General features: G+C 45.3%; 1 protein-coding gene and 1 long non-coding RNA gene across 7 annotated transcripts in view; one reads left to right on the top strand and one right to left on the bottom strand.

Moving 5' to 3' along the window:
- The window catches only part of SETX (senataxin), a 51736-nt gene extending 31275 nt beyond the window's left edge, over nucleotides 1-20461 (top strand). For 4 of the 5 annotated variants that reach the window (XM_083484928.1, XM_083484931.1, XM_083484930.1 and 1 more), the window contains 13 exons: nucleotides 1288-1455; nucleotides 4403-4547; nucleotides 5275-5376; nucleotides 7001-7116; nucleotides 8229-8300; nucleotides 9207-9359; nucleotides 10497-10604; nucleotides 11787-11974; nucleotides 13668-13760; nucleotides 14529-14699; nucleotides 16172-16270; nucleotides 17628-17715; nucleotides 19717-20461. In XM_083484928.1, the coding sequence (XP_083341054.1) occupies nucleotides 1288-1455; nucleotides 4403-4547; nucleotides 5275-5376; nucleotides 7001-7116; nucleotides 8229-8300; nucleotides 9207-9359; nucleotides 10497-10604; nucleotides 11787-11974; nucleotides 13668-13760; nucleotides 14529-14699; nucleotides 16172-16270; nucleotides 17628-17715; nucleotides 19717-20301 (2088 nt within the window). In that variant the 3' untranslated portion in view covers nucleotides 20302-20461. The remainder of the gene's footprint in view (nucleotides 1-1287; nucleotides 1456-4402; nucleotides 4548-5274; nucleotides 5377-7000; nucleotides 7117-8228; nucleotides 8301-9206; nucleotides 9360-10496; nucleotides 10605-11786; nucleotides 11975-13667; nucleotides 13761-14528; nucleotides 14700-16171; nucleotides 16271-17627; nucleotides 17716-19716) is intronic. The other variant, XM_083484929.1, reaches the window with a different exon arrangement.
- Nucleotides 18337-27229, bottom strand: LOC310698377. Of its 2 annotated transcripts, none has more exons than XR_014521475.1 (3): nucleotides 27099-27229; nucleotides 20308-20391; nucleotides 18337-19571 (listed from the first exon to the last, which is right to left on the bottom strand). It is a non-coding gene; the product is annotated as an uncharacterized lncRNA (long non-coding RNA). The 2 variants fall into 2 exon arrangements; XR_014521476.1 differs by lacking the exon at nucleotides 27099-27229 and adding an exon at nucleotides 21107-25641.
- Between the last annotated feature and the right edge of the window lie 84 nt (nucleotides 27230-27313).

Genomic DNA, 27313 nt, shown 5'->3' with positions numbered 1-27313 from the left:
GTTTTAAGTTGAAATTTCCTCAGAGATGGGTAGAGAAGGCCAGAGAGAGAGAGGGGAGATGATTTCTGTTTATTTCTACTCCAGCAGCCAACTTTCCTTAGTGGGCTGGGGAGAGGGAAGAACTGAAGTGACAGTTAAATGGTAAGATTAGCAACAAATGGAAGCTCTTTCCTTCTACCATCTCCAAGGAAACCTTCGGAATTATGGTTCACAAAGTGCTGCTTTCTGCATGGTGCCCATAACATGGCTACAAATCAGTAGACCATGGGAACAGGGAATGGTCTTTTAGATGTCTTAAAGGGGTGAGGAACTTCAGGTCCAGGGGCCAAATTCCACCCACCAAGCCTCTGTCCGGCCCTTGCAACTCTCCCCAGGCTATGTCCCTCACCAGCCTTGCTTTGCACCTTCCTTGAATGGTTTTGTTTTGTTTTTTGCCTGGCTGTGATGTGTACTTGAGCTCTGATCAAGCCTCTTGCTTACCTGAATTTGGGATGAGATAAAGTGGTGTCTTCAGTGTGAAGAAGCAACTGTACAAAGGTAAAATGTACTATGTTGTTCTGCCCATATTCATCCCTGGCATGTGGCCTTAGAAGGTTGCTCAAGAAGGAATGCTGTCTCCACCCAAGTGTATAATTCTTCCTACTCCTTTATGTTTCCTTTTTATTATGCATTTTGTGCTCTCATTTTGTATTTTTATGTTGTGACCCTCCCTATGAGCTTCGGATGAAGGGCGGTAGACAAATTTAATCACTCATATAAAAATAGCAGCAATGCATGAACTATGGAGGGACGCGGGTGGCGCTGTGGGTTAAACCACAGAGCCTAGGACTTGCTGATCGGGGTGAGCTCCTGTTGTTCGGTCCCAGCTCCTTCCAACCTAGCAGTTTGAAAGCACACATTGCAAGTAGATAAATAGTTACTGTTCCGGCGGGAAGGTAAACGGCGTTTCCGTGAGCTGCTCTGGTTCGCCAGAAGCGGCTTAGTCATGCTGGCCACATGACCTGGAAGCTGTACGCCGGCTCCCTCGGACAATAAAGTGAGATGAGCGCCGCAGCCCCAGAGTCGGCCACGACTGGACCTAATGGTCAGGGGTCCTTTTACCTTTACCTTTATGAACTATGGCCTAGCTCAAAGCAGGAGAATTAGCAAGGTTCCTGTCCCAGGAACCCACATGCTCACACTAAGCCATGCTTTGGCATAGCAGCAGTGTAAACCAAGTCACAGAAATCTCAGGGAATAGAAAGTTCTTGTGAATGACATGCCTTTGTCCTCTCTCCTACTCCACAGTCTTCGTACATGAGAGAATTTAATGAAGATCAAAGGACAGCTATTGAAACAGCTTATGCCCTCGTGACACAGTCCCCTTCACTGCCCAAAATTTGCTTGATCCATGGGCCACCTGGGTCTGGGAAATCTAAGACTATCCTTGGACTCCTTTACTGCATTTTCATCGAGGTGGGTTAGGTCGATAACACCCTGCATGTGCCAGTCCTTGTGAAATGCATGAGAGTAGCTAATAGGCTTAACAACAAATGGCATCCCCGGCTCTCTTATTCTGGTGGCAAATTACAAGACGCAATATTTTATATTGCTTTATTTAATACACTTAGGATTTTATTTTGAGTTATTGTTGTTAATTAATGGGAAACGACATAGCTATAATGGTAGTGTATTTGCTCAGCATACAGAAAAGGTCCCATAATTGATCCCTGGCATTTCCAGGTATAGCTAGGAAAGGGTCCCTGCCTGAAACCTTGGAGGACAACTGATGTCAGTCCATGCACCCTATTGAAGGAGATGGGCCAGTATAAGGAAGCTTCCTATGTTCCCATATAAATCTTGTTAAATAAATAAATAGTGGTCCCTCTTATTATATACTGGTTTTAGCCTGGTGCTTTTAACAAAAAAAGTAGGGTTGCTTTCTTCTCTTTTTTTATTGGACCTGTTCTTGTCCCTTTACATAATGTCCATTCTGTGTGTTCAAGGAGTTGAGCTTTCAGTGAGGCAGCACTTATTCTCTGGAACTCCCTGCCCATTGAAATTAGGCAAGCATATTCCTTGTACTGTTTCTGCTCAAAACCTTTTCATTTAGGCAAGCCTATCCAGACTGTGGTCTAAACAACAGAGCCTAGGGCTTGCCAATCAGAAGGTCGGCAGTTCAAATCCCTGCGACGGGGTGAGCTCCTGTAGCTCGGTCCCTGCTCCTGCCAACCTAGCAGTTTGAAAGCACATCAGAGTGCAAGTAGATAAATAGGTACCGTTTCAGCGGAAAGGTAAACGGTGTTTCTGTGTGCTGCTCTGGTTCACCAGAAGCAGCTTAGTCTTGCTGGCCACATGACCCGTAAGCTGTACATCGGCTCCCTCTGCCAGTAAAGCGAGATGAGAGCCGCAACCCCAGAGTCGTCCGCGACTGGACCTAACGGTCAGGGGTCCTTTTACCTTTACCTATCCAGACATATAATTTTATTATGTACATCTAGTTTTGTATTATTTTAAAAGTTTATTTTTATCTCTTTCATCATTTTATATGTCTGATTATTTGCTATTTTTCTGTTTTTTCTTTAACTTTATTAAACCACTTATATTTTTTTAAATTAAGCAGCATATAAATCTTGTTTAATTAAAAAAAAATCAGAAAAGATGAAGGTCTTATAAATTGCTATGTATTGGGTTGCTCTTAAAGACACAGATGTAAGAGGAGGGACTGGTAAAGAAAAAAATGTATATAGATAACTCTGAATGGTTAAAGACTCATATTCTTCATATGATTTTTCTTTTAAAATAAAATCCAGAGTACACAATTTGTTGAATCCACTGCTAGTTGATAGCAGGCAGTACGTAAAAGAGGACTGGATAAATTTATGGAGAATAAGACTATCAATGGCTTCTAGCCACAATCAGAAGCATCAATGCTTCTGAATATCAGTTGCTGGAAACCTCAGGAGGGAAGCAGGGGCATAGGAAGGAAGGTGCAGGGGATGTGGTCCGCCCTGAGTGTCATCCTTGAAGGTGGTGACAAAATGGCACTGCCTGAAACAGCAGCGTGGGGCTTCCATCCACTGGGTGGACTTTGTGGGCAGCTCACTGTGGCGCCCCTGTGGGTGGATTGCCCCGCCCCCACCACTCCGAATGCCGGAGCAGCTGGCTACGCCCCCAGAGGGATGAGTGCACTTGTTCTCAGATCCTGTTTGCTAGTTTTCCACAAGCATCTGGCTGGCCCCTGTGAGAACAGGATGCTGGACTAGATGGCTCATTGGCCTGATCCAGCAGGCTCTTCTTAGCTGTACTTGGAACAGACTCTTTGCAGTTACTGTGCACAATTAACACAGGCCTCATAAATTTAAGGGTCTACTCTATGAGTAAAATTATGTTGGATACAACCATTGCGCTTTAAAAAGGGACCTTGATCTGAAAGGGTGCAAGACTGCCCTACATTATTGCATTTACATTTTTCTCCATCCCCTTTGTGCCCTGAGAGAACTGCAAGGGAGTCACTTATTTGGCTAAATATTAGAGGGCACTTCATAGAATTAGGAGCTTTTCAAATGAGACTATCTCGGGGGTGGGGGTGGCCTTTCTGTTGCAGGAGGTCCTTTACCCAAGAGCATTTTTTTCAAGGATGTTGAGGTTGCAGTGTAGACCCCTTGTCCAGCAGGGAGTTGGACTAGATGCTGTTTGAAAGACCCTTCAAGGATTGTTGTGCATTCCTCTTTTTTTGATCATGTTTATTAGTTTTCCTTTACAATAATCCAATAATAGCCTCATTATAACAATGCCAAATTATAATACAATTATTAATACTATTCATTTAGATGCGAAATTATATAATTTTGGTCCATCCCCCCACGTGCTAGAATTGATGGTTTGATGATTTACTTTATTTCTGCATTCCAGAATCTTATTAATTTCAATTACACTCCAGTAAGAATAACAATCCCTTAAACAACAACTGCACTTTTAACTACTTCCATTAATATTGTCACATTAAATTATTTGTAAATCTACAGATGAAGCATTCAAACTGTATCCTTGTTCTTCCTGTGTGGATTGTTATGCATTCCTAGACTGGACATGACTACTTACAGTGGTACCTCGGGTTACATATGCTTCAGGTTACAGATGTTTCAGGTTACAAACTCTGCTAACCCAGAAACAGTACCTTGGATTAAGAACTTTGCTTCAGGATGAGAACAGAAATTGTGTTCCGGCGGCGTGGCAGCAGCAGGAGGCCCCATTAGCTAAAGTGGTGCTTCAAGTTAAGAACAGTTTCAGGTTAAGTACGGACCTCCGGAACAAATTAAGTACTTAACCCGAGGTACCACTGTATATGATTCAGTTGTTTCAATTGTGCTACACTGGGTGTAACTTACAACTTCTCTCCTCCCCCTTTTTTAATCTCCAGAGACCAGGAAAAGAAAATTCTGTGCAAAGCAAAATCAAGAACCGTGTGCTACTGTGTGCCCCATCCAACGCTGCTGTCGACGACCTGATGAAAAAAATAATTCTTATGTTCAAGGGAAAATGTCAGGACAGTAGCAGTCCTTTGGGTACACTGAGTTCTTGTCCAGTTCTCATATGTGGAAGTCATGGTTTGGTGGGAGCAATTGGCTTGGTTATAGCTAAACGCTTAGACTTATTCAGGGTTTAAGTCACTTAGGACTGTGCTCCCACCCTTTCAGTGTAGTTAGCAGTAATTACGCTTACTGTAGCATATGTTCTTGCAGAAAAGTCATTCCAAATGGGGCCTGGTGCCATCTCTGTGTATCTTTTAGACTCCAAGCATGGTCTTTCCTGTACATCCTTACGCTTTTTAAAAAGGATATTTAGGGTCCTTTGAGATATTTTTAATGCTGCACTTGTCTACTGAAAGGTTTGCTTCATTTCTTTTTGCTAGTTTTAGTGGTTTTTTAAAAAAAATTATTTGTTTTTGTTTTTTTGTAAACCATCCTATGGGTGTTTTCAGCAAAAGAACGTTAAGTACCTAAGAAGAGCCTGCAGGATCAGGCCAGTGGTCCACGTAGCCCTCTTCCAGTTCTCATAGTGACCACCCAAAAACCTAAATGCTGCAACCTTTCCTTGTAGGAGAGTCACTCTATCCCCTTGATCATTTAGTTGCCCTTTCCTGAACATTTTCCAACTCTTAGCTCTTAATGTGCAAGATGCAGATTTCAGGATTTGCTAAGCAGATCAAAATTGTTTGCCAAATGCTTTTCTTTCTTTTTCAAAAAACTAACTGTAATGTAGCAAGGCACTGAGTATCTGTTTTACATCCAGGAAACTGTGGTGACATCAACTTGGTGAGACTGGGACAAGAAAACTCCATCAGCAGGGACGTCTGGAAGTTTAGTCTAGATGCCCAGGTCGACCATGAAATAAGTGAGTATCTTATAAAGGGGTTTTTTCAAGGTCCCCCCCCCCATATTTTATTAGAAGCATTTCATTTATAAAAAGAGAGTGAGGAAAGAGAAAGAAAATGAGTGAGAATGAAAAAAGAAAATTCTTTTACATTACCATACATAAATATCCAGATGTGTATATTCTTATTATTCTAATACACATATAATTGTCAGTAGTTTATTCTGTGTAAACTCATTCCAAATATTATTGTATATATCCGAAGAAAGTCTGCGTCCATAAGCTGTCCAATCATATGCTAAGCCATTGATTAAGGGGAATAGTGTGTCTGTTCCTCCAATTCATCAGTATCAGTCTCTTGGCCACCATTAGGGTATGTAGATTCCATTTTTGCTGTCCTTTTGTCAATTTCCATACAATGGGTATATAGCTCAAGAGCACATTCACCTCTGAAAATCTTAATTTTTTCCGTAGGGTCTTTGTTTATATAGTTCAGCACTGCCTCCCCAAAACTTAGTAAGTTGGGACACAGTAAAAACAAATATTTCAAGGAAGCACTGTCTATATTACAGCTCCAACAAAGAGCTACATTAGATAGTCCTTTCTTATACAAACATAAGGGAGTCCAGTAGAAAATAATACTTAGAATCTACTGGACTCCCTTATGTTTGTATAAGATCCATTGATGCATCTGATACTGAAGCTATGACATTTTCTTTCTGTCTAGGAAATAGTGAGCATTCCAAATCTTTATTCCAATAATTTCTTAGAGTTTAAGAAATTAAACTTTATCAAACTTATTTGTTGATAGTAAATAACTATAAAAAGTAATCCTGCCTTTTTAGTTTCAAATGAATTATCCAATTGCTCCAAAATCTCTGGTGTGTCATATGTTGTGAAGGCTGCTGGACCAAAGATGTTGTTGCTGCAAGTATTGCCATTGGGCCACCTCTTGACAGATGGTATTTTTCTCTTAGAGCATCATACACGTAAAATTTGTCTTCCTCATCTATCAGTTGGTTTTTCCCCATGGTCAATTGTCTATTGATTAGTTGTTTTAATAGTGAGGTCCAAAAGTTGGCCTCTGTTCTATCTGAAATAGTCTTCCCAGATCATAAGCCCAGAGCAGGGATTAGCTGAGGGGATGAAATCCTGTAACATCATCCTATCCATCCCATCCTATCCAGGTCTGTACCTGGAGATTGTTTAATTAAATAAATTTATACGTGCAGGTTCTGCTTAGCAAACACAATGTGTTTCTTGGAAATGGGAATTGGTTTGTTAGGAACTACTTATTTTTGAAAGCACATCATAGTGCAAGTAGATAAATAGGTACCGCTCCGGCAGGAAGGTAAACGGCATTTCCGTGCGCTGCTCTGGTTCACCAGAAGCGGCTTAGTCATGAGTGCAAGTAGATAAATAGGTACCGCTTCGGCGGAAAGGTAAACGATGTTTCTGTGTGCTGCTCTGGTTCGCCAGAAGCGGCTTAGTCATGGTGGCCACATGACCCGCCAGCTCCCTCGGCCAGTAAAGCAAGCATTGAATTTCAGTGTGTGAGAGAAAGCATCTTGGTAAGTGACCAACATTCTGTTTCAAAAGTGGAATATAAATGACTAAACTAAAAGCACTTGGTTGAATTCCTTAGGCAAAGCAGCCCTTGGCAGACATCAAGATATCTGCAGACGAAAAGAAGACCTGGATCGACAGCTGGACATTATTTGTCGCCAGCGTGCTATAGCAAAAACCCAAAGCGCTGGCCAGGTACTTGTTTGTTAGCATGGGTAATTGGACTAGGGTTAGCACGTCCAAATCAGGCTGTTGAGTAGGCTGGCATTCCGAAACTTGTTTAGACATGCTTTGCAGTTAAACGTGTCAAGGCATGAGGGAGGGGCCAAAACATGGTGGTGCCGTGCTTCACTTGTTCAGCCTCCAGAAATGGGGGGCTCAGGTAGCAAGGGGGCTGTGCAGAACAAAATGTTTTTAGTAAGATTTGTTGAGTTAGAGCGTTGGTCCATCTAGCTCAGCATTGTCTGCTCTAACTGGCAGTCACTGTCCAGGGTTTCTGGCAAGGGTCTCTCCCAAACTTACCTGGAGATGCCATTGGGGATTGAACTGGGTCCCTCTGTGTGCAAAGCAAATGCTCTACCTCTGCACAGCAGCCTGTCCCCTAAAATGAAATAAGGTTCCAGTCCTCGTGGTTCTGAATTAAAGCTGACTTAATAGCTGCTCTTCACTGAATCAGACCATTGATCTCTCTAGCATTGTTTACATCAGGGTGGTTTGACGTTTTTTGCTTTGCTAGAATGTGTCCTTGGAGTTTTGCTTTCCTGGATAGCAGATTGGGGGAGGGGTGTAGAATTGAGTCAGCTGTACAAAGGGAACACCCATTACTGACACGTGACCCCTGCAAACTTGCTCAGAAAGGGATGCAGCCCTGAGGTTGAAAAAGGTTCATCACCCTGATCTACACTGACAGGCAGCAGCTTTCCAGGGTTTCAGGCAATGGATATTCCTCCCTGGAAATGCTATTGAGGACTGAACTGGAGAGCTTCTGCATGCTTAGCAGATACTGCTGCTGAGCTCAGGAAGCTGCCTTATCTTTCATCCATCCAGCTCATTTTCTCAATACTGACAGTCAACAGCTCTCTGGGGTTTCAGCTGGAGTTACCTGCCTAGCCCTACCTGGAGATGCCATTGGAGATTGAATCTGGGACCCTCTGCATCCAAAGCAGATGCTCTGATGCTGAACTATGCTCTTCCCCATGCTTGGTTGTTTATGCTTTTCAAAAATATATGTTGCTATGGCCATTGGCTAATGCGAATAAAGTTTATCTTGCTAAAAATAAGAGTGCAACTTTCCCCCTTTCATTCAGCTGCAATTATTAGACAAGGAGATTTGCAGACTTGGAGAGGAAAGAAAGAGGCTCACTGTTCAACTGAAGAAGGTAACCATTTGGTCTTTAAGGTGCTCTTAAAAACAGCCTCACTCAGTGAACTGCTTTGTTTCGTCATGCAAAGAAGTGTTTGTATCTCAAGTTAGCTCCAGCTAGGATATATCTCTCATTACCGCAGATCACTGATGGTGCTGCTGCTCTGTTGCACATCAGTCATGTGCCATAAACTCAGTCCAGTCATAGACTTATAAGCATTTGTGGGGGCTCAGAGATCATTGAGTCCAGTGTCTTGCCTTGAAAAGCACATCAAACAAAAATAAGTTAGAAGTGTAGCGCTCCCTCCCACTTCCTCTTTCAGCTCTACAAGTTGTGTGCAACTAAATTTTAATGGGCTCAATATGTTATTAATTGTGTTGGATACAACCTTTTGCACTTTCCAAGGCTCTCCTCACCCCCTTGTGGCACAGAAGGTGGGGCTCAGGGGCTTGGTGAGCATCGGGAGAAGTGGCACTGTTGTACTCTTGAGTGCCACACTGGTGAACATATGCCTTCATTTGACTCTAAGCAGGTATTGGCTGTGTTCATCATGAGTTATAGGAACACAGGGAAGCTGTGTTATACTGAGACCATTGGTCTGTCTAGGTCAATACTATCTGCACTGACTGGCAGTGGCTGTTCAGGATTTCAGGCAGGGGACATCCAAAGCCCTAACTGAAGATACTGGCCAATGAAGCTGCCACCTTCTGCATTCAAAATGGGCACCCCTCCACAGAGCTATGGCCCTTCATTTTAGCATCTAAGCCACTTCTTCCTCTAAAAGGAGCTGAATTCATCTTTAACCACACACTGAGCAGGGACTTGTTGTTGTAAAAACAAATCAGGCAGCTGAAAGAAAACTGGGCTCTGTCTGAAAACTAGGTCTTCTTCAAAATGAAATTCCTGGTTCTTATTTTCCAGGATTGCGGACGATCGCAAGGCGATTTGAAAGCGAACATCATCCTGAAGTCTAACATCATCTGCTGCACACTGAGCACCAGTGGGAGTAGCATGCTGGCATCAGCATTCCGGCGGCAGGGCTGTGACCCTCTGAGCTGTGTCATTGTGGATGAGGTTAGTGGGCACTATGGCGGCAAGGGGGTATTCAGAGGGGAGGATGTCATTGGTACCTTTTAGGCATTGCAGAAACAACCCTTTTCATTTTAGCTGGCTTTGTATTTATTTGATTGTTTATTTCCACCACTGACACCACCTTCTGACACTAAAAGCTCTCAAGGCAGCTTTTTTGTTCAATGTGATTGATTGATTCTGGAGACATAGCCTATTTTGAGATGTGTATGAGTGGCTTGCCTGGGGTTTTTTGTTGGAGGTACCGGTGAGTCAGAGCCTTGCCAGTTTTTCTTCCATGAAATGGGTATTTTGTGGAGCCCATAACAGTTTCTTAGATTTCCAGATAGGCCCCTGAGCTCCAAAAGGTTGGGTATCCCTGTTAGCAAACAAAGGATGCTGCCTTATATTGAATGAGACCATTGACGCATCTTGCCTATCCTGACTGGCTGCAGCTCTCCAGGGTTTCAGGCAAGAGTCTCTCCCAGCCCTACCTGGAGATGCCACCCGGGATTGAACCTGGGACCTTCTGCAAATCATGTGCCTTTTGGAGGGCATCTTGTTGTCTACCCTTAGACAGGCCTCTCTTACCACCTTACACTTTTCTCTGCAGTGTAACAACGTCAGTAAATATACAAAATACAAGAACAAAATAGTCTTGTTTGTATGTTAGCATTTAGCTGTGCAGTTGAGCATTATGTGAAAGGGCTCCCATTTGGGGCTGGCAGGAGTTGCAGTTCCGAAACCTTTGATGGGCACTCGCTGGGTTGGGAGGGAATGCTGAACTAGATCAAAATAACCATACAGGGAAAACAGAAATACATTTAAATGGGAAGCAGACAAATAAATGTTGGAAGGCTAGGAATTTGGGATGATTATTATTTTTAATGCAAGATCCCCAGGAACCTCCCCTCTATTTGAAGACCCTGGCTTTCCCTCTCCTCCTTAAAACTGGTTTCTGGGGGTCGCAGTGGATGAGCTGCAGGTGTGGGGCTGGGGGTGGGAAGGGGGAGCAGGATTTGATGCAAGATGGCTCCCGCAGCAAGATCTTAGGATCCATACCTGTGGCTTTTCTGTCATTGCCTGGAATATACCTCTCTTCCTGTCACCCCATTGACACTGCTGTGTTTTTCTTCTTAAAAGGCTGCACAGTCTTGTGAGATGGAAACTCTCATCCCGCTCACTCATGGCTGCAAAAAACTGGTCCTGGTTGGAGACCCAAAGCAGCTTCCTCCCACAGTTAGATCTATGGTGAGTATGGCACAAATTAAGGTGTTTTCTCTATCCCAGGAAAGATGAAGTTGTGCAGCATTCTTTTTATCTCATGACCCTGTTATTGGCATGCATAAAGTAGACCACCTATCAGCTCCTTAATGGCATATGAGCTGTTTCCAGTGGCGATGACTGAATTACTTTGCCTGATCAAATGAATCACACAGTTTTGCAGGCTTTTCTGAAATCAGCCCATGTGGCTCCCGTTTTGGTAGACAACAGAGCTTTTGGTGAAAGATTTATCTACCCAAGCAAGCTGGGATACATTCCAGTGGCAGGTGAAGCAGAGGCAAAAGTGGGTAGGGCCGGTGTTTTAAAATGCATTTTAAAAATGTATATTAAGAAATATTCCCATAGCAATAGCCTTTGAGAGACTTTTGATGCTCAAGCACCACTAATTCTCTTAGTTCTGATGCACTGGGGAGAACGTCAGAAGAGGGGAGATGTTCCTGCACTCTTTTTCTCTTGCCATCTTCCCCACATTCCAGTATATAAAAAGTAGGGTTATTTCATGGGACTGTTAATTTCCCAAGCCTTTTAGGTAGCTCAAGGTAGTTCATTTGTAATCTCTACTTCAAACATCTCTTCCCTGCCGTGAACCCACCCCTGCCTCATTCCCTCCCCTCCCAATTTGTGAAATGGGCATAATATTACTGATTTCCCTTTATAGGATGGTGGTAAGGGTTATCACAAGGTAATGTACATGGGACACTTTGAGCCATCTAAATCACTGTAAATGTTAAACTGTAAACTAATACTGATCTCCAAGCCCTCATGTTTATGTAGCCAAAATGTGGTAGCTATGCACAAAGAAATGCAGCTTGCAGCAGCCATGCAGAAAATGCAACAGCCATGCACAAGACGGAGCTATCAGTGGACTTGGTTTGGCCTCTCAGTTTGCAGAAGTACAAAAATATGGTTGGGGGGTACCTAATGATGTTTCTTCCAAAAACAGCCCAGTGAGAACTGAGTGTGCCCATGAAAATTGACTTACTCTTGGGAGAGGGAAAAGACAAAAAACCCAGAGGGTGTGGAGTTAGCTGTATACCCTGAGCAATTTCACATGGCAACCTCTTGTTCTTTAGTTGCTGTCTGCACCTGACCCACCCACTGAAAGTCTCATTCCTCCTCCTTTCTCTTGCTTCTTTCCCACATTGGCAGAAAGCTGAGGAATACGGCTACGGGCAGTCTCTGATGGAGCGGCTGTGCAGACAGCTGGATGCGCAGCTCCAGAATAAAGTCACTGACAGGCTTCCAGTCCTGCGCTTGACCACTCAGTACAGGATGCACCCTGAGATCTGCCTCTTCCCTTCTAACTACGTCTACAACCGTGCCTTGAAAACTGACATGTGCGTAGTCATCTTTTTGTTATTGATTATCTCACCTCAAGTCAACAGACGTTGCAGAAGAAGAAGTGGATGAATGAATGTGGACGAATGAACCTGAATGTGGACAAAGGTTCCACTTTATCCTGGATTTTTCAGAACCCCCAAGTCCAGTGGTGGGTCGGCTATGCTCTCCAGATGTTGCTGGAGTCCAGCAGCCCCAGCCAGGAGGTCCAGTGGTCAGGGATGGGGGGACTTGTAGTCTGGCAACACCTGGACATCATATCCGGGGTGTGTGTGTGTGCGTGTGTTTTTTTTGGGGGGGGAATACACTTGCTCAGACACTATAGGTGAGTACTCAGGTGAGTGAAAATTCTGCACATGATCATAGGCATCCATCCTGACTCCCTCTGGCAACCTGATTTGATACGTAAACAATAATAATCTTTCTTTCTAACCATTTCTGAAATGTTACTCTTGAATTATGTGTTCTTTGATACTTGACTGGATTTGTATAGTGGCAAGTAGCTATATTTATGCCAAGCTGCTGCTGCTGCTGAGCTTTTTTAAAATAAATAAATAAATAAAATAAAATAAAATTCTGTGCCCTTACACTTCAAATTCTGTGTCAGGAAATGCTGGTTTAAGTGACATGCATGAATTGTGCATATGACTCACTCATTGTTTTTGTAATTTATCTTACTTTGCACAATTTTTTAGCTGGGTTTTCTGTTGCTCCTGGGAAAGTCAAAAGCACTCCAGAAACCTTGTTCTGACTTCATTCTTGCTCCTGGGGGCTTTGGCAGGCATTGCCTTTGTGCTTTCAGGCATTAAGGCTTGAAACAACTTATTTTTACTGAATGGAAGTTAAAATTATCAGAAAGTTGGATTTCACACCCAGTATCATGTTCTGCAGAATCTCAGCATGCCAACAGCACTGAAAACAGCTTTCATGCCCTGTTGTCTCTGCAGAACTGGGTGATTCATTGGAATCTGTGACAACACGTTTAGGATTAAGTGTACCCCAAAGACAGTCATATGAGGCACAGTTGCTTAAACTTTTGTTTTCAAGCAATCCAGACTATGTGGCAAAGGGGGTGATGCTTTTCAAAGGGCAGAGAGACAGGATACTGTAGAAACAGGGAATGAGAGTCTTGGGGAAGAACCAGGATGCTAAGTTCTCAAACCCTAACTGCTGAAAGAACTTCTCAGAGTCCCATAGACTTTCTGAACCTTCACCAGGGAAAATCTGTATAAGCCTCTGTATTTTTTCACCCTTCCACTGCTAATCTCTGCCTGTACTTGTCATACTTTTGGAATGTTTCCCTGCCTCCCTGACATGCAGGGCCGTAGCTAGGGGGTGTCAAGGTGGGCCCCCGCCAGGGGCGTAGGCGATGGGGGAGAGACGCAAAACCAGCTTTAAAATATGACTATAAATAAATATAAATATCAATTATTGCCTCATAAGAAATGGTTTTAAATAGAAGGTGAATTGAAGGGGGGGCAGTTGGAGGAGAGGCAGAAAGAAGAGCTAATTTGTCTGTGACTAGTTCTGCCAGGGGCACAAGATCACCTGGCTACGGCTCTGCTGACATGCTAGTTTTCTCCAGGTGGGGAATATCGTGTGAACGGACAGTGTCTCCTCCAGGAGTAAAGAATTTAGCCAATTGACTTTCAACACTGTTTTTACATGGTGACTATTTTCATGGCGTTACAGGAGAACAGAAGAGAACCGATTCTCTAAGGATTGGCCCTTCCTACCGTACCTCCTCTTTGATGTTTTGGATGCCCATGAGATACGGGAGAGCGAGTAAGATACTCATTTATTTGCTTGTTAAATGTGTAGTCTGCTTTTTTCACGGTAGCTAGCAGCAGTGAAATAAAAAAGCAAAATACAAAACAAACAAATTCAAGCAAAAACCAATACAAATGAAACATTATTGATTTGTTTTAATTTATTATATTTGTTAGCTGCTTTTTACACAAACAAGTCTCAAACCAACTTAACAGATTAAAAAACAAAGAAGACTAAAAACCTTCCAAAAAACCCCAAAATGCATAATTTTATAAACTTCTACTGCATTGCCATTTCTCTAAAGTAAGAAGCCCCAAAGGCTGCAACCTTTCCTCATAGGGAGAGTTGTTGCATCCCCTTCATCGTTTAGGTTGCCCTTTGCTGAGCCCAGCTCAAGGACCCCTTAGTTCAGCATCCTGTCCTCAAAGGGGCCAAACAGATGCCCCACTGGAAAGCCTGCAGCAGTCTTAATCTGATCTTTCCCACTGTCCGCTGCAGCAAGAGCAGGTGGCAGTTTGGGCAGCCATGTCCTCCTTCACAGCTGACAAAGAGTTTTGAGAGCTACCTTTTTTTCAGAGTTGGGGAGAACCAATAAGTTTGAAGTCAACTTTTAGGTCACCTAGCCAGAACCATGTGGGGGCAGGGTATGTCCCCAAACCCCCCCTCTTCAAGAGAAACAAACAGCCCGTGCTGACTTTTAACCTGAGGCACTCATCCATCTACAAGGCCCTTCCGCTCATCCTTTTCTTCTCCCCCCCTTCTTTTTACTACTTTCTTGTTCAGTTCCTTCGTCAATCTCCAGGAAGTGAAACTGGTTGTAGAATTAATTACATTAATTACAAAAACGAAGAAAAGCATCAACTATCGTAACATTGGGATCATCACCCCATACAGTGCTCAGAAAAGAAGGATCCTGCTCGAGCTGGAGAAAGAATTTGGAAGAGAAGAAAAGGGGTAAAAGCTTTGCAAGCCTTGAGTGGTCAGGGAATTATGGGAATCTGAGTCCCTCAAGCAGGAGATGGAAGAATTCCTCTATGGAGAAAAGGCATTCCCTCAGGGGAAAGGGAGGATGCTTCTCAGATCAGAGCTGGGAAACCTGCTGTGTCCCTCTCGATGCTGCTGGACTCCCAACAGTCAGGATGGCCTGTTGGGGGCGGGGGGGATACTGTCCAGCACCACCTGGAGGGCCAGGGTTCCCCCATCCCTGTGGTGTACAAAAGTGCAATAGGTAGCCAGCTCTGTCCATAATCTCCCTGCTGGATGAAGGCAAGGATCCAGTTTATTTATCCATTGCATTTATATCCCACCTTTTCCTCCAAGGAGCTCAAGGTGCCGTACATGGTTGTCCCTCTCCTCATTTAATTCCCACAACCACCCTGTGAGGTAGGCTGGGCTGAGAGGCAGTGACTGGCCCACAGCCACCCACTTTCAGGGCTGAGCAGGGATTTGAAGCCTGGTCTCCCAGCTCCTAGTCCAACACTCCAGCCACTACACCTCACTGCCTCCAGATGCTTCTAGGAAACCCACAAGCTGGGCACCTTGTCTTCAGAGGTGGACTGCCTCTGCATGTGGAGATTGCGCACTCCTTGCAGCCGCAGACAAGCCTCTCCTCCACTCACCATCTCCCCTGCTCTCTGGAACACCTGACCAGTGACCTTCACTCCTTCATCTCTACCACCCTCAGCGGCCGGAAGGCCTCCCCTGATACTTCCTTGTTGACCCTTTGTGTCTGGAATGCCCTGTCGAAGAACACTTGCAGTGCGCCATAACCCTCCCTATCTTCCTTCAAAAGTGATGTCGCTGGTGAGGCCTTTCATTTGAGGCCTTCCCTGCTGCTGAAGAACACTTGGGCAGCCATCCCTTGCTGGACTTGCCTGCACTTATTTCATAAAATAGAAATTTCCCTCCCTCTGTTTCCCTGTTGTTAAAATGTACATTGTAGGCTCCCTGGGGCAGGGATCTCTCTACTTAGATGATAGTAAAGCTAGGGCTGCCATACGTCTGGATTTTACCAGACGTTACCAGGATTTCAAAGATGGAATTGACATCTGGGGGGATTTCTGGAAGGTGGCCTTTTGTGCCGGATCTTTTTGAAATACAGCAACCCTAGAAAGCGTATGTAAACAAAAATATTTTCCCCTCCCAAAAAACCTCATTTCTTTATGCAGCAGCTGTGTGTGAAATATAGGATATGTTCTCATTTTAGTAGTGGAACAAGTGATGTGCCGCAGCCCATTCAGTGACTCTGGTAATCTTCCCTCTGCCCCTCCCTCTTTTTCCACACACACAGACAATAAGTGCAGAGTTTTCTTCTAATGTCATAAGAGTGTGGCTTGTTTCCTTCTTAGTTTCACCTCTGCTTTCGGGAGGCAGTACTAATAAAAAGAAATGTGTTGAATGGCTCTGTACATTCATTCCTTTTTCAGCGTTGCAGAAGTCGACACTGTGGATGGATTCCAGGGCCGTGAGAAGGACTGCATCATTGTCAGCTGTGTCAGAGCGCAAAGCACGCAAGGGTCAATAGGGTAAACCTTTCCTGTTGTTTTGTGATGTGTCAACTGGGGTGCCTCTGCTGGCAATTCTAGGGCTCGGGTGCAATCCTTGGGGTGGTCAAGTGTGTGGGCCATTGTCCACAAGTCACAGTTGTCTGTTAGAGCCCCTGTTGGTCTCTGGCCACATTCTTGCAGCCCCCTGTGATGCCCATAAGGGAATTCAGGAGAGGAGAGCTTTGTGGTCCCACAATAGTCTTTGCAGGGGGTGAGGGCAGGCCTAGGCCATGTGAGCTTCGTCACTGCAGCTCTCTTACTGCAATGAACTTCCCATTCCTGACGCTGGCAAAATGGCTTCTCTGAGGGAGCTTCCGCTGTGTCTCACTGGGGGAGAGGAGAACTGGAGCCCCAAACCCCTGTCCTCCCTGGCAGGCAAGGGGTTTGGTGCTCTCAGATGTGACCCGGCAGAATTGTTGGCCCCACGGACGGCTGATGGGGTGAAATCAGGCAAACAGGGCAGCACTTCTTTTGGTTTTCCTTTACAGGTTTGGGTTTTTCCTGTTTTTTTGAGAAGGAGAAAAAGGTCACAGCTGCGCTAATGGTGCCTTTCTGTTTTGCAAGTCACCTTTGGAATGAATAAAATATTCAGGCACAGTTTTGAAATATTAACGAGAGTTTTCACATGAATCACAACAAATAATATTAATCCGCCAATGGTTTGTGCTGCAGGGATGTGTGGCTAAGGTCTAAAGCTGTTTCCCACCACCAGCCCACTTCCTTCCCACCTGGGGGGGGGGGGTGGAAGGGCACTCTGTGCTTGGAAGCCACATGGTGGGGGGGGGTGTAGCTGAAATTGCAAAAAGCAGATCATGGACTGACTTCTAAGATTTATGCCCCAAGCTTCTCACTTTGCTCTCAAATGATGTCCAATAAAGGAGGCACCCAAGGAACAATTAAATTAAATGATAATTAAAGCTATCGATAAACAACCATTTTGAGTGTTTTAAATTATAATCTTAAAAGGTATTTCATAAAGCACCTATGGGGGAGGCAGAGAGAAGCTAAAATATTGCAAAGCAAGGGAAAAAACTATGTATAAATGAGTATCACTAATAAATATTCACCACTAACGAAATTGATCAAAATCAGGGCCTCCAATAAAAAATCTAAAGCAGAAACATGGCAGCAGGGGGTTGTCTCTACTCAGAGGAGGCCCACTGAAAGTATACATAGACATGGAAACCTTGGTAGGAATGCCTGCAACCTTTTAGTAGTGCACTTACAAATGCAGGGATTTAGTGAACCCCACTGTGGTCATCTCGGAGGACACGGGGGGGGGGGGCACTGTCCATCCTGAGCCAGCTTCACCTGTGGCTTGTTTTGCCCTCTCCAGGTTCCTGAAGAGTCTGCAGCGTCTGAATGTCACCCTCACCCGGGCCAAGTACAGCCTCTTCATCCTGGGACACCTGAAGACGCTCATGGTAAGTGGAAGAAGGCATGAAGTCTCTCTCTGGATATATACGTCAGCCCTCCTTGTAGAGAAAGGCGGGACTTGGAGGCCCAGTGGGGGTGCCCTGGCAGTGTGTGGGGCTTGGCCCAAGGCCCCCCCATTGCCTACTTCATAGGGTTGTTTGGAGGAGCAGGGTATCCACAGGCCCAGTACGCTGTGTCTATATGTGGTGCTCTCCGCCTGCCCTTGAAAAGGGGGCACAGATTTGCTGCTCTGGCTGTGGCAGGTGAGAATTGCAGTTCAAAACTTCAGGAGGGATCTAGGCTGGCCAGAGGTGTTGTAGACAATTCAATCTGTTGAATCTGCGGGGTTGGGGAAAATGTTGGGCCACATGTATTCATTCATTTATTGAATTTAGGTCCAGCCCTCCAGAGCCCAGGGCAGTAAACATATCAGACACAAAACAATGGTTTAAAGAGCCTTCTAAGAAGAGCTACAGTTCTAAACCTCTTTGGAAAAGGCATTCTCTCATCCCGTATCCCGTGTCCTTCAGCCACCGAAGGCACCTGTGTAAACAAACAGGTTTTCAAACTCCTCCTGAAAGGCAACAATGAGGGAGACAGGTGCAGCTTCCAGGGAGGGGACCACCACAAAGAGGGAGCTACCACTGAGAAGGTCCTGTTGGGGGGGGTCAGTGCCATCTCAATTTTGTCCCTGCTTGTGGACGCCCAGAGGAACCTGAAACTCGGGTTTCATAGATGGTACAACTTACGTTACTTTAGCTCTTTCACCAGTTGATCTTAGACTGGCAGTATGGTATTCCAGAGCTAATGGACTGGACTACAACTCCCATCACTCCTGACCATTGAACACTGTGGTTTTTCATGCAAGGCCAAGCATGGCATTTCTGGGAGGTGTTTGTGAGATGCTGTAAGGGCCGGGGATCCTGCAGCCCTGCAGATGTGCGATGCCCAGCAGCCCCACTGGCCTGGCCAATGATGAGGGGCGGTGAGAGATGGAGTTCAGCAACTTCTGGGGGCCACAAAAGTTCCCCACTCCTTCCTCTGTGCTAGAATGCCAGCTGTGTGCAGGGCAGCAGAGAAAGGGATGCCGCCCTCTGCTGGTTGCCCCTGTCCCATCAGACTCCTGTCCTGCCAGTTGTCTCCCAGGGAGGCGCCCAGTGGGGGATAAAGCAGCTGGCATGGGGGACTCCCCTCTTTCCATCCTGGCACTTTCCTGCATGAGGTCACAGTTACTCCCATATTGGGCGCCAAGTCTTCATGTGGTCCTTTTCCCCAGCCTTGTACCATAACGACTTTGCCACTAGAGGGCCTCCAATCCAGGTTTGTCCATTGGAAGGCCTGGCAATGATGGTTTGCTCCTGTAAAGTTCAGAGTTGTGAACGGATTCCTGTTAAACACTCGTTTCCCTGCTGCTGCTGCTTGTTTTGTAACTGCAGTGAGGAGGGAAGGATCCTTATAGCCCGAGTACGGCCATATTGGAGGGATCCTCTGTTGCGTGTTCACAAACCACTGTTTACCAGTGGGTGCAATCCAGAGGAAGTTTGTCCTCCTTTCTCCTGACACCCATTATTAGTGGTCTCTAGTGTTTTAGATTAATTCAGCCAGCCTTAGAGGAAGGGTGAAGAACACTTTTCAGGCCAAGGCCCCCATTTTCCCCAAGCTGAAAGCTGTTGAGAGATGCACTCCAAAAGCAAGGGAAGCCCAAGACCGACACAGTCAAACTCCCACTTTCCTGCAGCGCAGCCAAGAAGCTAGAATGGTCTCCTAAGCAGCAGGCAGTAGGGTTGAGAAGAAGTTGAAGGTTGGCAGGCCAGCTGGGAACACTAGGGGGCAGATTAATTCCACCACCGCCAGGTTCCCCTCCCTGCCTGAAAAGGAAAGAGAACTGGGATCAAGTTACAACAGTTTCTAGTTTGAGGCATCAGATTAATTTTCCCCAGTTTATAGACCACCACTACTCCCAAATCATAAGAATTTGTTTTGTAAAAAAAAAAAAATTCCTTTCGTAGGAAAATAAAGATTGGAACGCATTGATTCAGGATGCTCAGAAAAGAGGCTCCATCATCAAGACCACCTCCAAAACCATGTACAACAGTATTCCTTGCTATGCAGCTGGTGCTAAGATGATCCTGAAGCCCATGTCAGCCCAGCAGAGACTGGCGAGAGCCACAATTGGGCAGGTGACCACGGTGGCCACATCGGGTGAAGCTCCTGCACAACATCCCCAGCCATCATCTTCTGGTGCTCCTGCTCCTGTTCCTGCTCCTGCTCCAGGGAGCAATAAAGAATCTCCTGCGCAAGCCCAGCCGAGTCTGGTGGTACCCAGATTTGGGCAGGTGACCATGGCAGCCCTGATGAATGAAGTCCCTGTACAGCATCCCCAGCCATCATCTTCTGGTGCTCCTGCTCCAAGGAACAGTGGGGCACCTCTAATGCCAGCATCTGGGCACTCCAGTTCCTCAAACCCACAGGCTACATCTCAGAATAGGCCAAGAGATCCGCGGCTGGCCAAGAGGGCAGAGGAAGGAGTCAGAAGGAGCCCCACTGAGAGCCATAGCCCCACAGATCCCAAGCGACAGAAGACAACAGAGTAGCCCTACCTGTATAAGCAAGAACTCTTATTGTGGCTGCACCATGTACAGCCTTTTTCTGAATGATCAGCTTTCTGGTTGGTTCCCTGTTCCCTGTAAGATAATGTATTTTTTTTTTGTTTAATATATTTTTAATAAACTATTTTCTTTGATACCAATACAATATATTGAGTCTCTTGTTTTCAAGTCATAAAACCATTCAAACAAATCAGTTGTATCCAGAGTGAGACATTACTGTTATTGGCAATTTGGGATTGAGGGAAAAGAGGAAGTGGGAAGAGAGAGGAGGAGGAAAGGGGGAGAACTTTTTTTTTGAGAATCATAAAATTGTGGAGTTTATGTCCTTCTACGTAGAATTGTAGAGCAGCCAGATCAGTACTAGCGACCCACTGGAAGAACATAAATGGACTGTCACATAATAAATGGCTAGATAAGAGTACAGCAGGTAGTCCTATCTGAAAAACTAAATCACCATACCGAATTCATGAGATGCACTGCAAAAAAATTATTTCTTTTGTTATGTCATTCATTTATAGAATTCATTAATAGTCAGCAAAGTTTGTTCCCACCTACAATTCACACAATGTGTTGAAGAGGACTTATTCTTAATATTGTAGGAAATGACTGACTGGAAGTATAGGAAGTGACAAGTTATTTTAAATGTTATATAATTTACATCTAAGATAAAACTTTAAACAATGGGGTGGGGGGTAGAGGCTTCACAGAGCAAGCCTCAGATTCAGCGTTTGCATTTACCTGCCACCTTCCAAGGCAAAATGTCACTATGGGGCTTAGGAGGAGGCCCCACCTGAGCACAGCATCCTCTCCAGATTTGGCAGAATCCCGGACAAGGTAAGCCTCTGAGGAATCTCTGAGGAAAACGACAGGGTGGGGAAGTGCTTGTGTCATCTGTGGAAGATTCTGCAGAAGCACTGTGCAGTATCTGGCTCATCACTACCATCAGATTCATTAATATCCAGCAATAACTTATTATTTGTATTAGTGATTCTGGAACATAGGTGTCTGCCTTATACTGAATCAGGCTATGGTCCATCTAGCTCAGTACTGTCTACCCTGGCAGGCAGCAGCTCACCAGGGTTTCAGGCAATGGGTCTCTCTCGGCCCTACCTGGAGATGCTGGGGCTTTTAGCATGCAAGGCAGATGCTATGCAGCTGATCCACAGAACTTGCTATGGTTCTGACATAACAAACATGAGGAAAGTGCAGTTATGCCCTCGCTGCCTCATTTCAGTAATCAGCAGAATATTTTCCTCAATCGCCTAGAGCAGGCACGTCCAACAGGTAGATCGTGATCAGTGGACGTCTGTGGTAGATCACTGGCTCCCCCCAAAGAAGCTCAACAACTCTGGCTCCCCTAAAAAAAAAGCTCAACATTTTTGCCCAGCCCCCCCCTAAAACAGGGCTTTCCTCCTTCCTAAAAAAAAAAGCTCAACTTGGACCTGAACCCCAAAAAAGGGGGATAGATCACTGCCAGTTTATAGCAATGTGAGTAGATCGCTGTCTTTTGGAAGTTGGACACCCCTGGCCTAGAGCCTGAGATGGCCCTGGAATATTAAAAAAACCCACTTTGCTAGGCCAAGGAAGGGAGAATGCACCTAGATGCGCTCTCACCTACCTGGGTTTTAAAAATGGCAAGAGGCAGTAACCACCAACCTCTCTCATGATTCCAGTCTCAAGGGGAGTAGAGAAATAGAAGAGATGAGGTTTTTTTTGGTGTGCCTGGCTACACAGCCAGTAGCCAGAAGAAACTAGTCCCATTAGCCCAAACAGCCTCAAATCTGCACTCATCATTCCCCCATCTGCCCACTTGGCAGTTTAATCTTTGTTGCAGCTGCAAGGGTTATTTGTTGAGAGTGGGGATGTTTGGCTGGACATCCATAATGGCGTTTTGTTTTTCAAAATTTCACATACAATCCACCATAAAATGAAGCACAACACAATAAAACATAATTTGAATATTGGTGGAGTAGCACCTTAGAGACCAACTAAGTTTGTCCTGGGTATAAGCTTTCATGTACATGCACAGTTCTTCAGATATCTGAAGTGTCCATGCACATGAAAGCTTACACCTAGAACAAACTTAGCTGGTCTCTAACATGCGTGCTACTGGACAATTTTTTTCGACTGCATCACACCAACATGGCTACCTACCTGAATCTTGAACACTGGTGGGTGTATATGTTTTGCAAGTACATACCTAAGGAATAAATAAGCCAGTGCCTTCATCTGCCCATTTAGCACAAAACCACTATTGGACCGTGATATAAGAAAAACTCCTTTTCCATTATGGGGTACCAAGAGCCCATATAGAGTCCTCTTTTAGGTTCTCTGTTGGTAGGATAAAATAACAGAGACCAACCAGAGAATACTGAGAAGCAAAGCAGCTAGTAAGCCTGATCTTTATTAAACTGTTGCAACAGGGTGCTCCCCCCACACGCAGGAGAGAGGAAGAGGACCGAGAACAATAGTGTGCAAACTCCTATACAGTTGTACCTTGGGTTAAGAACGTGCTGTAGTTTTCGCTCCATAAGACGCACCTGACCAAAAGACGCACCTAGTTTTTAGAGGGGGAATGCAAGAAAAAAAATTATTTAAAGGGAGCGCTGAGCAGAGCCTGTTTGCCTCCCAGGCTCTGCTCAGCGCTCCCTTTCACGAGCCGTGTGGAGCGTGTGTGCGGCGCTTGCAGGCTTTTCCCCGAGGAGAAGGAAGGGCAGCCCGTCACTGACGGGTTGCCCTTCTCCCTCCTCGGGGAAAAGCCCCCAAGAGCCCCACACACGCTCTGCGCGGCTCTTTAAAGGGAGCGCGGCTCTTGCTGGCTTTTGCGGGAGGTGGGGGAAGGGACAGAGCGCGGCTAAGCCAGAAGCTAGAACAGCGAGAGGGAGCGCTGCGCAGCGATCCCTCTTGCTGTTCTGGCTTCTGGGATAGCTGCGCAGCCTGCATTCACTCCATAAGAAGCACACACATTTCCCCTTACTTTTTAGGAGGGAAAAAGTGCGTCTTATAGAGCGAAAAATACGGTAATTCATTCTGGAGGTCCATTCTTAACCTGAAACCGTTCTTAACCTGAGGTACCACGTTAGCTAATGGGGCCTGCCACTGCTGCCACGCGATTTCTGTTCTCATCCTGAACCAAAGTTCTTAACCCGAGGTAATATTTCTGGGTTAGCAGAGTCTGTAACCTGAAGCGTCTGTAACCCGAGGTACCACTGTAAAGACCTTTGGAATTCCCATCCTCCAGTACATCACACATACATCACAGAAGGGGTGTGGCATAAGACCACTCTCCAATACATCATCCATACATCAGAGAAGGGGCGGGCAGGAAACCTGTTGATGGGGTTACCTGGAGAGCCTGACTATTCTTTTTGTAATGATAACTACTTAATCCTGAATCCAGGTCACAGGCTCCTATTCATACACAAACGCACCCTTAAGACAGGATTTGTGAACAAATGGGACAACAGGGAGGCTTCTGCATTTCCTTCCACCTTGTAGAGAAATATTTGAGGTGACTGAAAGAGTCAAAATGGCTTTAGGAGGTTTTTTTGTGGGTTTCAGACATGTGGTTCATATATTTATATATGTGTTTGCTTGGTACATTTATGGACATCTATTATATATAAGACCTTAAGATTCTTATAACCACCAGGTCTTCAAATGCCACACAGAAACAGCCATTCTATCAGGCTGCCTCAGCAGGAATGATGGGAAGCAGGGCCCTTCCCTCAAGCACCTCCTACAACCAATATGTTTCCCTAACTTATAAGAACAGCTCTCTGAGAATTGGCTCCTTTGGGAGGAATGTTTCCTCTTTCCTCCCCATCCATCTTGCCTTGTGTGCTGTGTATTTTACATTGCAACCCTGTGTGTTGGGACAGGTTTCAATCTGGTATGTAAGCCGGGCTGAAGAGCTGGTTAAAAATGCACCTCAAAGTAACTGATTCATAAGCACAGTGTTATAGGAATTCTGAGGTCTCAAATATAGAATAAATGTTCATAAATGCAAACACACATACATAAACCACGTGTCTAAAATAGTACAGGAGAGCAATCCTGAAGCCATTTGGACTCTCCCCAAAGGACCTCAAATATTTCTCTGCAGCAGGAGAATGGGAGAAACTTTCCAATTGTCTTTTCACTTGCAAATCCTCCCTGCAGATTCAGCCTGGCAAGTTTCTGCTAAGCTGAGCAGACTTTCAGTAAGGTGTAAATTTGTAAAAAGGAGATTCAGGAACTAAAGTATTTAATATTGCAGTAGTGAGTTCCGCAGGCTTAGGTTGGAAGGTCAAACAAGACTACAGTCAAGAAACTGAAGCAAACCAGTGGCCAGGAGGCCCAATCTTTTTTGTTGCAACAAGACTCCAAACTACAACACAGGAGAAGCAGAGAGAATCAATGGGTTACATCCATATTTCAAAGTTTCCCACAATACATCTCAGGATACATCATCAAGACATCGTAGGTATGTTACAGTAAAGGTGTGGTCTCAGGTAGAACCTGAGATCCAGGCATGCCCGTCACTCAAATATAGTCTTTCATACTTTATCACAGTACAAAGGAAAGTATTTATAGTTTCCAAGTCCCTGAGTCAAGTCAAATACACCCCTTTGACTGGGCTTTGATATAAGGAAAAAAACCTGCTCCTTTTCCATTATGGGGTACCCAAGAGCCCATATAAAGTCCTTTTGTAGGTTCTCTATTGGTAGGATAAAATAACAGAGACCAACCAGAGAATATTGAGAAGCAAAGCAGCTAGTAAGCCTGATCTTTATTAACTGTTGCAACAGGGCGCTCCCCTCACATGCAGGAGAGAGGAAGAGGACCCCAAGCCATGCGTGCAAGCCCTTATATAGACATTTTAAGTTGCCTGCCCTGGAGTCCAAGACCACCCCCAGAAACATCATACATACACCACAGAAGGGGTGTATCCCAAGACCACCCCCAAAACATCATACGTACATCAGAAGGGGCAGGTGAACTACAGCAGAAATCTGAGTGTGTTGTTTATCACCTGTCTGGCAAGTTACCTAATTGCATTATCTGGATTTTGGCCACTCTTTTGTTATTATAACTACTTAATTCCTGAATCTAGGTCACAAGTCACAGGCTCACACCCTGTTCATATCTTGAATGTGCCCTTAAGATGGGATTGGTGAGGACAGGATTTGTGAGAAAAGAGAAAATCGGGAGGTTTCCCACCTTGACCTTGCAGAAAAATATTTGAGGTCAATTTGTTCAGGACCTAATCTGCAGATTTTCAGACATGTGGTTTATATATACAGTTCTGAATATATATATATATGACCTTAAAATTCTTATAACAGCTTCATCCCACTATAGGATGGATAGGCATAGTGACTGAGGTGGTTGGATATCACTGGTCATGACTCCTTGGGAAGGCCCTGCAGATGTGTCTGTACATCTCGGGGATTATGGTGGGCTCACTCACCCCTCCCCTTATACCTCACTCCCCTGGATCCTAAATGCCATTGGAACTGAGAAGATTGATACAATGAGTGATTTCCGATGAATTTCTAAAGTTTTCCCATTGAGCCAGTGCATAAATACATTTATCAGTGAATCACTACATTTGGTATTGCCACTTTTCCTGTTTTCCTTTGTTGGAGACCTGGGGCCCAGCGGGGAGTCACAGACGCCTGAGCTGAGCTTCCATTGCAGATGCAATGCCTTTGCAGATATGTTGCTGTTGTTTTCTCTTGACACTAGAGGATTTCCTTTGACAGGTGAAAGGCTGGGAAATGTGCGCGAGTGAATAGTTTGGTAATATGCAGCGGAGGCTCTTCTCATGGTGTGTGTGTGGGGGGACGTCTTTCAGCCCCCTTCCAATTTCCTGGTAACGCCATCTCAAAGGAATGGCCAGGCTATCCAAAAAATGCAATCAGTAAGGCATTATCAGGTATCTTGGCAGACAGGAGAGAAGCAACTCTCAAATTTCTGTGGAAGACTGCCTCCTCCTGTGATGTATGTATGATGCTTTTTGGGGTGGTTGTTGACTACAGGGTGGGCAAATTTCAAAGTCTTTATAGGGGTTTGCACACCTTTGTTGTAGGTCTCTCTTGCCTCCTTGCAAGGAGAGGGAACTCTGCTGCAACAGATAAATAAGGATCTGCCTTGCTTTCAGTGAGTCCTGCCTCCATCCACTCATCTCTGACCAATCCTTGGGGATTTTGCTGCCCAACTCCTCTCGCCTTGGGGAGTTGGGCAGCAAAAGCCAACCCACCTATTTTCTATAACAACAGAAACAGCTCTTACTGTCTGTTTTCTTGATAAAAAAGAAAAAGCGACCAATTAATAAATAAAGCAAATGAATTCCGAAGTAGACCCCGTCCGAGTTTGGTGGTAAATATATTGCAGGAGAGGGACGCGGGTGGTGCTGTGGGTTAAACCACAGAGCCTAGGACTTGCCGATCAGAAGGTTGGTGGTTCGAATCCCCGTGACGGGGTGAGCTCCCATTGCTCGGTCCCAGCTCCTGCCAACCTAGCAGTTCGAAAGCATGTCAAAGTGCAAGTAGATAAATAGGTACCGCTCCGGCGGGAAGGTAAACGGTGTTTCTGTGCGCTGCTCTGGTTCGCCAGAAGCGGCTTAGTCATACTGGCCACATGACCTGGAAGCTGTACGCCGGCTCCCTCGGCCAATAAAGCGAGATGAGCGCCACAACCCCAGAGTCGGCCACGACTGGATCTAATACCTATATTGCAGGGGGCGTGGGGACCCTTTGGTCCACCATATGCTGATGGACTACAACTCCCATGATCACCTGGCCCTGCTTGCTGGGCGCTGTAGTCCAATCAGCTGCCAGAAGGCTGAAGGTTCCCCCGTCCCTTCCTCGATTACAGCCTCTGTTTACCGTTACCCGAGCATCCCGCATTAACATCCCGCCACACCCGCTCAGCAACCCCTGTTATTCCACGCCGCTCCCACTAGAGGGTGCTGTCCCGCATCCCTTCCTTTCTGTTCCGTCCCTTTCCGCAG

This window comes from Podarcis liolepis (genome assembly GCF_965112155.1).
Source record: "Podarcis liolepis genome assembly, chromosome: Z".
In the NCBI taxonomy this organism is placed as follows: Eukaryota; Metazoa; Chordata; class Lepidosauria; order Squamata; family Lacertidae; genus Podarcis; species Podarcis liolepis.
Note: the sequence above shows the minus strand (reverse complement) of the source record. Positions and strands in the feature narration are given on the sequence as shown.